Here is an 11,638-nt window from a genome sequence, read left to right on the forward strand (position 1 = left end):
AATTCCCAATTGTCAAAAAGAGCTACAATTGGGGAAAGGGGTGTTTTAATACATGTAGAACATAAAAAAGTACATGTAGTAGTAAATAATTCTGAGCAAAAGAGAAGGTATGATTTTTTTTTAAATTGATGTGAAAGAATTAGTCAAATTTTATACACTTACAATTTGACAAGCCATGATGATTGTATTTTATTTAATGTAGGAAACTGAATAGTAACGTGCAACAATATATTTTGGGAAGGTTGCTCAGGTGAGCGATGTGGCCCATGGGCCTCCTGTCTTATTCTGGGGTCAAACGGTCAAATGCAGTGTCAATTACCAAGGAAATTTTAATCAATATTTCATTGGAATCCAGAGTTGGCTTATTTCTTATTAATTAAACCATACTAGTATTTTAGTTAATTATTTTCTTCTATGAATTGCAGCGAAAAGTGGTTTTTTTTTTTCGCATTGTGTCCCAATCGTTTAAGTTTATTAATCCGTTGAATATGCTGAATGTTGCGCAGCTTTAGAATACATGTACATATGTAGGTGTAAATTTCGCGCACCTGTTGCAATTGATTCAGAAGGAAGAGGATACTCGGAAATGATTTAGGATCTATATCATAGTAACAGCAATATTATGCTGACAATAAAAAAAAACAGCATATCTATGATCATTTATAATGTTGCTGACAATATAAAAACAGCATACCTATAGTCGTTTACTATGGAAACATGTGCTCTTTTACATGTCAAGGCCAACGTTTTTGCATGCAGTTTAATTCAAAGTGTATAGATTTGTAGGGGTGAGTTAGCGAGCTACCTTAAACATCTAGAAAAAATTAAAATGGGGGGAGGGGGTTATTGAGAAACAAAAAGACCACCTTCCCCGCTCTACGTGCACGCAGATCTTCGTTATTACTTCTAAAATTAAATTCTTTGAAATTTTCCATTTCCTATGCCGTATCATTGCATGACCCCAGAGAAGTCTGAAGGGCACACTATCATGGTTTACACGTCGAATTCAACTGAACCTGACAATAGATCTGTATCTATTTCATTTCATACAAGTATTTCTATATGACATCGCATGCTTAGATATTGAATTCTGATAAAGATTAAAGACGGGTCGACATATAGGATTTTTCCGCATTTCTTGTATATCATTTCAAAAGGTAGAAAAAGCTCATATGATATGATATTTACGTACATGTATATCCATTGATTTTTTTCACAGATACATATTAATATTTAGAATTCATATCCGGTTTAATTCGATATCTGGTTAGACCCTAAGTCTTAGGTCCGCCTCTGGACTTGTTCTACAGCCCACACTTGAGCGTTTTGTTCCCAAGCTGTCGTCTGAGAATTGTAACACGTGTTGTAGTTTTACCTAACACACAAAGCGAGACTGACGATTTTAAATGTTGGCTCGAGGATGCTCTAAAGTCACTCAATAAATATGTGAAACGCACGTCACGTGAAGGCATTGTTACGGCAAGTCTCCAGATGTAACTCCAGATAGGTGTATCGTATACTATATTAGATCTGTCCACAACTCTCGTCCCCTCCAGCTCCGAACGTTATGTATATTCATAATTATCTATAGGGTTTCAAAAAGTTTTGTACCATTGGAAGGAGAAATTAATTATGTATACATTATAATGATAATAAATCACGAATAATTTATAGTCGTCAATACCTACAAAATATTACTATTAAACTATTTTTTTAAAAATTAATAAAAGAAGCGGAAGCGGCGTCGAAGATAGTTTAAGAGATGTTTATACAACCAATGGACTCGAACCAACAGCTACTGAACACGTATAGCTATACACGTATCCTACTTCACACGTATATATGTTAAAAAATTAATCGTACATAATCGTAAAAGCGTAATTAAAGTCACATATAAAGTATGTTCATATTAATAAAGATATCCTATTTGAGATCTAAAATTATCTTATATAAGAAGCACTTATAATGATAAAGCTTAACATCAAATGTTTAATGGGATTTCTACTGCAGCTGGATCCGCAAGTTCATCTAGATCCCGGATATTGAGATATCATCTTTGCTTTACCTGGGTTTTTTTTTTTAATTAATTGATTTACATACGTCGCCACGTCAAGAATTCATTTTTAGAATAGTTTTTTTGTTAAAGCCGGACAGATTAATATATCACCGTTTTATTTTGTTGTAAAACTGTGTTAATTAAAATACTAACGAGCTACTTGTATATTAATTTTTCAATTACAAGGGGGGGGGGGTTAGTTCATATTTCGTTTGACCTCCGTTCCACAAACAGGACGATTTAAAAAAGAATATTTAAATAAGTTTATACGTTATTTTGCATATAATAGAGAGGTTGAGATTTCAAACGTGTACGGGTACGTGTACGTGAACTAGGGGAATCACCTAAATTGTTTGCGTATTACGTCATCAGTTTTTGTGACGACATGGTTTCTACACGTTCTCTAAACTTGTAGAGTGTCGTCTACACGTAAGTACAAACGTGTAGCTTTTTACAACAAATAAAATCTTATTGATGAGTGAATGTTTTCTTGTGATACATTATATAGATTTTTAAACTTCATTTGCATGAAAAATGATAAGAAATTTACCATTTATTTGGAATTAACTAAATAAATTCATGTCACAAAACTGCGTCGATTTACGAACACATTTATATCCTACAAGTTAAGAAATCTCAACTGATAAATTACAAAAACGTGTACGTGTACGTGTAGTTTTAACACACGTACGCGTACCCGTACACGTTTAAAATCTCAACCTCTCTAATCATTCTAAAATGAGAGTTAGATATGAGTTACTATTGATTGATAAGGTAAGCAACGAAATCCTTCCATGCGTGAATTCAGGTTGTTTTTTGTTTTTTTCAAAAGAAGCGGGGGTTTTGGGTGTGTTCCTTTTGAGAAATAACAACGGAATCGTATAGAAAAATAGCGGGGCCTCCGAGTCCCCCCACACCCAACCCACCCACCCCCCCCCCCCCACTACATCTCTGGCTTGATACATGAAGTGCTACTTAAATTTAGACTTCTACATTGTTTTCTTTTGATCGATAGTGTATTTTAAGTAATGTGATGAATTTTAAACACCCTACGTAATTTCTTTCACTATATCCTTCATGAAGTTACATCAAATCTTATTAATTAGCATTAAACTACAGTAATTTGGTATTCGTTTAATGACCTTTTATTTAAAATGCCATGCATATCTTTAAAGGTATATTACATTTATAATATACAAAAACGTGTGTGATTAAAAAGACCCCAATTTAAAAAAATCATTTAGTAATAAATGTTAAAATCTCTCTCTTTCTCTCTCTCTCTCTCTCTCTCTCTCTCTCTCTCTCTCTCTCTCTCTCCTGCTTTTTCGTCTTGAATTGCACCTCATACGCATGTCCACGGTCAAGATGCATTACATAGATGACACCATTATTCAATTTAAAAGCTAGCTAAGTTAATGCAACTATGATCCAATGCCGTTGTATCTTAACGATGTGCATGTTACAGTATTAAATTAAGATTCTCCATCATCTTCAGTCTTGAAGTGCCAAATTGAACGCGATCGAACACGCGGCAAGCACCGGAAAAAGTGGGAGTGTTTAATATAAATATAGAATTTCAAATGTGTACATGTAATGTATAGATGGAGTTCTAGATTATAGTTTAGTTATTCTCTGGACCCCATGACACCCATCCAGATGCGTATATGTTTTAAGCTTGCTTTTTTACTTTAATGTTATACCGTTCCATAATTAACCTATTATATATTTAAGTAACTATATTCTTTGTTTACTGTTCATCTTTGCTAGCCAAGGGTTTCTGATTCGCGTCGCTCCTCACAAGCTTCGCTGGCCAAGGGTTTCTGATCCGTGCCACTCCTCACTTGTGAGGAGCAGCGAGAATCAGAAACCCTTGACCAGGGAAGATTTTTACTGTTATACTATCATTATTTCGACTTTCACTATTGTTACTATTCTTTCAATATATATTATATATGTATTATTACTTTTCTTTTACCTTTACTTTTACTTTTAAGCGGAATTCAATGACTCGTAAAGTTTTGTTTTTCTTAAAATTTTACAATATGAAACATTTTTATATAAAAGCAGAGACAAAGATAACATGTTATTTGTACATTTGTTTCTGATTCGAGTAAATTCAAGAGATTTTATGAATTTTATTCATCGAACACATACAGTTTTACTTTACTATTTTACTTTTTCAATTCCAAACTTGGAACTATAAATATTCCAAATATTTTTTTTTTATCATGGACTGAAATTTCCCCATTCATGACGTCAAATTTAGGGGTTGGGAATGAATGGGCCTTCCTATTGCACTATAAAGTGCGACCATTGTTTGGTCGCTTCTAAAAAAGTGACATCGCTATTTGTCATGCACATATCTTCTAGCTGTAAACATAAAAAGGGCATTTGTTTTTGTTTTCAATACTTGAAAGCTATAGGCTATAACTTGGCCGTATGTATAGATTGCCAGGGTGGGCAGTTGAAGATCATGCAGGCAATAAACTATATAATGACATACTTAAATTAATTAATAATCCACTGTATGAATGTGTTGATTCCAAGAATTAAAAAAAAGTAAACTTAAGGATTAACTACTCTTCGTGCTTTTATGTTTTTAAATTTAAAGAGATTTTGTTGAGTTCGTGTACGGAAATATCACATCTGTACATGTACATGTATATTTTAACATCGATACAGGGTTCAGTACTACTCAGTGATTAACATGATTAATAAAGAACTGAGAATGTTTGAATGAACATGAAAAGAAAAATATAGTACATCGAATCGATGAAAGGTTCACTGGCATGTATTTACCGTTATCATCCAGAGAGAGAAAGAGAGAGAGAGAGAGAGAGAGAGAGAGAGCTAGCTAGTACTGGTAAATTTGTAACAGAGACAATTTTTGACTCTGTTTGGGTTTGAACCCATGTCCTCTGGCACGCCAGTCCAGCAGACTGTTTAAAGTATCGGAGTATTTTTATCATTTATTATTATTATTAATTAACACCGTAACTTTACTAGAGTTGCAGGCAGTAGCCTACATTATGATCAATGGGTATTTGTGTGAATGAGTAAATGAATGAATGAAGTGTTAGACTATACGTTTAAATACGTCACTGTAATAATATTTTCCAAAGGGAGTTCTTTAAAGGAGTTTCCAAAATTGTTTTTATTTACACTTCAACGTCATTAATGAATGCATTTTTCTTTCACAGCCGTAGGAAAAAACGTAACAACGTGGAGTTGATTTGATTATTAACCAATGATAAAACAACACGCGAACTACTGCTGGCTAAATACGGACATGCGCACTAGCATCAATCTCTTTGCCACGTTGAATCGTTTATAGTCAGACACATATCGAAAAGACCTCTCTCTTAAACAAACATGTATGTGAAATTGCTCCTTTTATGCGCGTTTAGCGCAGTCTTTGCAGACATTAGTGAAGAAAATGGAGTTTTGGTGTTGACAGAGGCAAACTTTGACGGTGCAATTGCAGACAACAAGTACATTTTAGTTGAGTTCTGTAAGTATTTTTTTTACCGGCATCTGTTATCACGAGTTTCAGTTTACATGTGGCAGTGGTTTATGACAATCTTATGTGATTAAGTAGTATTATCTACAGTAAGATGCGATAGCGGCTATTTTCCTCACTCGTTTGTATGTATATTTTTTCAGAATTGTCGTCTGCTCACAATATGACAATCCGTGTCATATCTGTCAAAAAAAGAACTCTTTTCTTCTTTTGCATACTGCTTACTTTTTATGCACTTTTATGGTTTGTTTTAAGTGCTTGAATTCAATGGAGTATTTATATTGTAAAATGACCATTTGAATAATTCATTATTACATGAAGTAAGTCTCCATATTGTTAAAATGCCAACTATTAATGCCATCACTGACTTGACCTGACTAGGTCTGTCATGCATCAATGATTACACTAACATTCCTTTATGATCAAAAGGAAACATGGGCTTTAAATATATAGGTCAGGGGGAAAATCTATTTTGAGAGTCAAAAGTATAATTCTTCAAAATGCCAGACAATTCATTTTATGTCTTGGATTTTTTTCTGTTACATTATTATATGAAAGAAAAAAAGCTTCAGGCAGTTGTCAAAGAATCAATAATGGATGAAATTATGATAGTAATTAACAATAATCTGACTGTAGTGTAATCATGTTAAAAAGTAATCACCTGAGGCAATTGCTTGTTTTGATACACTTGTTCTAGCCTGGGGATTTTTGTTCCATGTTACTTGAACAAGATTGACACAAAGTCATTGTGATCTTGGATGTGACAGAACAATACAAAACAGTAGCACATGTTGTTTTCCCCCTTGTTTTCCTTCAAAACTATTTATTCTGTTCCTAGTAAAGTTCAGGAACTAATTTTAGTGCCTCTTGTTACCTTTGAAGCTGACGTGGAAATAAAGAATCAGTAAAGCATGATAAAATGGGTCAAAAAAGAATAAAAAGATTAGGCAGTGGTGCATAAAGTGTATCAATTAAATGTATCTTGATTTAAATATGATGGAAAGGTGACAACGTTGCGACGTGGCATACATTTAGAGTGACTGAAGGAAGTGATATATTTAATATATGTCACTTAGTGATAAGTTGCGGAGATTATTTATGATTTTTTGAAAATTCCATGTTATTAGAATTTTAGAGAAAGTAAAAAAAATTCCATGTGAATAGAATTTTAGATATAGCAGTTACTTCTGTTCAAACTTTAAACAAAATGTTCAAGTAGACTGTGATATTACATGACGTGTCAAAAAATATCTTGATATACTAATTATTACGTTTATTTATCCAAATTTGTAGATGCACCATGGTGTGGACACTGCAAATCCCTTGCTCCTGAATATGAAAAGGCAGCTAAGGCTCTTGCTGATGAAGGATCTGAAATCAAACTCGGAAAAGTTGATGCCACTGAACAGCAGAAACTTGCAGAGAAATTTGAAGTCCGTGGCTACCCCACCATCAAATTCTTCAAGGATGGAAAGCCAGTAGAATATGGAGGTACAGCAATTGTGCAATAAGAAACAACAAGCATATATTTGACCAAAAAAAAAGAAACTGGTCAGATATTTCAATGTTTTCATTATAAATCTGATCAGGATTTTCATATCAATGTCAATATGTGTTGATCATAATAATGTGTTAATAGTAAAAATACAAACCCCTTACTATTTGAAAATCAAAGAAAAATAATGACATCGTTTGACATTATACAGGTGGCAGAACCTCTCCCGAAATTGTCAACTGGCTGAGAAAGAAGACCGGCCCACCATGTATTGCTCTCAAGGATGTCGATGGTGCCAAGAAATTTGTTGAAAAAGATGATGTTGTGGTCATTGGATTCTTCAAGGTAAATTTGCTACTCTCCCAGTTCATGGTCAAAGATCTATAGCAGGGCTTGGTTTATTCAGTAAAAAAAATTTGGTAGTAACTGACAAGAATGCGGAAACCATGATTACACAAAGCTAAGTGGATGGTACTTAGCAGCAGGATGTGATTTATTATTTAACTTCTGGTTAGAGATGAAAGTTGGTAATAACGTACAAGGATGTTATCATTCAACCATTATCCATTCTTGAACTGATATGATGTTATCTACATCAAGATTATAACTTTCTCTTTTGTTTTTAACAGGATGACAAATCAGCTGATGCCAAGGCATTCGAGGAGGCAGCTTCCGGTATTGATGACATTCCATTTGGTGTTACCTCAGAGGCTGATCTTTTCAAAGAATACGAAGTGGAATCTGATGGCATTGTTCTTTTCAAGAAGGTAAATTTTATGAGCTTGAAAGTGATCAGAATGAAATTGGGTTTTTCCATTTATGAATGAAAGTAGTGTTTAAATGGAGTATGAGGAGAAGTTTCAAATGTTATATTTAAAAAAAAAATGTTTTCTTCTACAGTTTGATGAAGGACGCAACAACTTTGAGGGAGCTATTACTGCTGAAGCTGTGTCCAAATTTGTGTCCTCCAACCGTCTGCCAATGGTTGTTGAATTCACCCAAGAGGTATTTATCTTGATTTTACACTTATAATGAACAGAAAAGGTACTCATTTTCTTTTCTGTGTTATATTATATGCCATGATTTGGAGTTTCTTTCTTTCATTTATTTTGTCAATCGTTTTAGAGCGCCCAGAAGATCTTTGGAGGTGAAGTGAAGAACCACATTCTGCTTTTCGTCAAGAAGACTGACAAAGACTTTGATACCAAACTGAGTGACTTCAAAGAAGCAGCCAAAGACTTTAAGGGAGAGGTAAGCCTTTGTGTTCTTCGATAAGTTTGCTTGGCATACAGTTTGACTTGATGGGAATTGTGTAGCTTTCTTCAGATTTTATTTCCAAGTTTATAAATAGAATTATTGGTCTCTTGCGCTTTCATCTTAGAAATCTTAATGGTCAGTTCATGAATTTTACTGTCCCAATGGATCATTATGGATTTGTTTAAAAAAGACTATAAAATAAGGGCAAGTGCTTTAAAAAAAAGAAAAGTCCAATAAACAATTTACTGGTCCCAGACCTATAGACCATTAATATCTTGTGCAGTCCTAGCTTCAATGTTAATCAGAAGTAGTTCTTCTTATTCAGGTAACAAGTGTTGAGAAAATTTGAAGTTTGTTGGAAAATGTTAAGATTTAAACGCTACTAAAATGAATGATAAATCCTTAATTTGAATTTACATTTATCTTGAGTTCATTTGCTTAATCATTCCCCTTCTCTTATAGGTCCTTTTCATTTACCTTGACACCAGTGATGAGGATAATGCCAGAATCCTGGAATTCTTCGGACTTAAGGCCGAGGAATGCCCTGCTGTCCGTCTCATCACCCTCGGAGAGGACATGACCAAATACAAGCCAGACACCAACGATCTCTCCACAGAGGCTGTCAGATCCTTTGTTCAGGCCTTCAGAGATGGAAAACTTAAGGTAGAATTATGAGTTCTTTTAATTATAGTATAAGAAATCAAAATGAACTGGCTATTCCTTCTGTCGTTATAAACCAATTTTAATTTCGAAAAATTTTAAAATTACTTTTTAAGGGGGAGAATGATCGTGTTCATTAATTTTGAATTGTATAATTTATTTTACAGCCACATCTTATGAGTGAAGAAGTCCCTGAGGATTGGGATGCCAAACCAGTCAAAACTTTAGTTGGAAAGAACTTCGTTGAAGTAGCTTTAGATGAAAAGAAAGATGCATTTGTAGAATTTTGTAAGTACAATAGAGTTGTAAACCAAATTGATCAAGATATTATTTCTTTGATATTTAATTTATATTCATGTTTGTTAATGGTAAACCTCATAATTTGATTATGTTGTCATCAGATGCCCCATGGTGCGGCCATTGTAAACAGTTGGCTCCCATCTGGGACGAGTTAGCAGAGAAATTCAAGGACAGAGATGACCTTGTCATTGCCAAGATGGACTCCACAGCCAATGAAGTAGAACAGGTCAAAGTTCAGAGCTTCCCTACTCTCAAGTTCTTCCCTAAAGGTAGCCAACAGGTCGTTGATTACAACGGTGAGAGAACCCTCGAAGCTCTCGCCAAGTTTGTAGAGAGCGGTGGAAAGGATGGTGCTGGGGAGCCTGAGGAGGTATGTTGGTCCCATTTCCTTGATGTTTGTGGATATTTTTGCCTCAAGTTTTTAACAAGTTTTGATAATGAGGTTATATATTTAAATAAATTGAATACTAGTGTTTATCAGTGACTAAAGATAAATGTAACTACCTGTAAAGCCTTCTGATATAAATTTTAAATTTTTAAAGAAGTTTTTATAATGAGGGTGAATACTAGTGTTTATCAGTAGTGGAAGATATTTGTTACTACTTGTAATGCCTTTTGATATAATATTGAATATTAAAAACTAAGTTATTTGGAGATTATAAGTTGTGTAGACATTAGATGTCATCTTTAAATTAGATAAAATGTCTTGTGTGATTTGCACCAAACAGCTACAGTTAAACCTGTATTTGAAATTGTCCCTAGTCACCCATTTTCAGATCTAGGTGCTTACATGTAGAAATGATGTTTGCTCTTTTTTAACAGCCTGAAGAGGAAGAGGAGGAAGAAGAAGAGGAGGATAAGCCTAAGGATGAATTGTAAAGGAGTCCATCTTAGTGACAGAAGGATCTCAGAGAAGAGGAGAATGAAAAAAAGGACTTAAAATTCCATATGATCACATTTTCTTATCATCATTTATGTCATGAAAAAATGGATATTAGCATAGATGCCAAAAAGACAGTGCATTTAATTTTTTTTTAAAGATCAAAGGCATGTCTTTTAACCATAAAAGAGACAAAAAGTATAGTGCTGAATTATGTATAAACCTGCTAAAGTTGTGCCTTTAGGGTCTTGTTTAACTGGGAATGGGCATATTTTTATTTTGACACTCCTGATCGTTGAGTTGTTGTTGCATTGGTATTGAGGCAGCTTTATGTGCACGTGTTAATGCTGGAACTAGTCGAAGATCATGGAATAGTTTATTACAGAAGTGGCATTTTATATTATGATTCATTCCAATTTATGTTTATCTTCTTTTTTTTTCGTCCTTTAATTATGTATATGATGGTTATTTATTATTTTTTTTCTTGAACAGCTTTGAATTTTAAAAGTTTTACAAATGGAAATTAATAATGATTCTTCCATTATTATGATTTTTTTTTTGAGATGCATACATTTTAGAAGGGAGATGATATTATTTTTTCTCCTCAAAATCAAAGAACTCATTCGGGACTAAATATGTGTGCGTGACTGTGTGAATGTGTATCTTTATTGTGGTGATTGATGGAAGGTATTGAATGAAGATTAATGATTTTTTGTTTGGTGCTGTTTTAACAGGAAAATGCTAAAAAATTAGGTACCAGTGTGTCTGTTATAAATGCTCATGTACTAAGGTGTTGTGTACATGTTTATAGTTATTTCAAAACTTTTTGAAATGTAGGTTAAAATAAAAAATTCTAAAAATTTATTTCTGGATTTCTTTTATGTTTTGTATAATGATTGCATAACAAGTCTTGCAATTAAACACATTATTACATTGACTTTGAATTATAGCCGAACAGCTTCTTTAATATCAATGGGAAAATTCTTCAAAGCCTTAAAAATACCCGAAACATTATTTAAACAATTTATCATTATTTAAAGGGAAATATATGTACAACTGTTGGAGGAGCATTTTTATTTTGGTGCAAGAGTATCTCTTTTTTGTCAACAAATTAGAAGAATTATTTTGAAGAAAAAAAAAGATTAAACCCGGAGTACTTTCCTTTCTAGCTCAAGTGAGCTATTCTGATCACATTTTGTCTGTCGTCCGTCTGTCCATCCCTCTGTCCGTAAACTTTTCACATTTTCAACATCTTCTCAAGAACTACTGGGACAATTTCAACCAAACTTGGCACAAATCATCCTTAGGCAAAGGGGATTCAAAGTTGTGAAAATTAAGGGTCACACCCATTTTTCAAGGGGAGATAATTAGAAATTAATGAAAAATTTCGAGAATTTTTCAAAAATCTTCTTCTCAGAAACTAATCAGCCAGGAAAGCTGAAACTTGTGTGGAAGCATCCTCAGGTAGTG

At 33.6% G+C, this 11,638-nt stretch overlaps 1 protein-coding gene across 1 annotated transcript; it reads left to right on the plus strand.

Moving 5' to 3' along the window:
• Positions 1 to 5,354: 5,354 nt before the first annotated feature.
• On the plus strand, positions 5,355 to 10,768 carry LOC105341095 (protein disulfide-isomerase). Its single transcript, XM_011447406.4, has 10 exons — positions 5,355 to 5,567; positions 6,870 to 7,067; positions 7,283 to 7,416; positions 7,701 to 7,838; positions 7,972 to 8,076; positions 8,197 to 8,322; positions 8,791 to 8,991; positions 9,156 to 9,276; positions 9,390 to 9,658; positions 10,111 to 10,768. Exons 1-10 carry the CDS (start codon positions 5,429 to 5,431, stop codon positions 10,165 to 10,167), a joined length of 1,488 nt encoding a protein of 495 aa, XP_011445708.2. The 5' UTR covers positions 5,355 to 5,428; the 3' UTR covers positions 10,168 to 10,768.
• Positions 10,769 to 11,638: the final 870 nt, after the last annotated feature.

The sequence above is a fragment of the Magallana gigas genome, chromosome 7 (genome assembly GCF_963853765.1).
Source record: "Magallana gigas chromosome 7, xbMagGiga1.1, whole genome shotgun sequence".
Classification (NCBI taxonomy): Eukaryota; Metazoa; Mollusca; class Bivalvia; order Ostreida; family Ostreidae; genus Magallana; species Magallana gigas.

Excerpts from the sequence above, each read along its gene's own strand:
- LOC105341095 (XM_011447406.4), top strand. The coding sequence starts at position 5,429 with ATGTATGTGAAATTGCTCCTTTTATGCGCGTTTAGCGCAGTCTTTGCA. Across the intron at positions 8,323-8,790 it reads CCAAAGACTTTAAGGGAGAG|GTCCTTTTCATTTACCTTGA; the intron begins GTAAGCCTTTGT and ends CTTCTCTTATAG. Across the intron at positions 9,277-9,389 it reads AGATGCATTTGTAGAATTTT|ATGCCCCATGGTGCGGCCAT; the intron begins GTAAGTACAATA and ends TGTTGTCATCAG.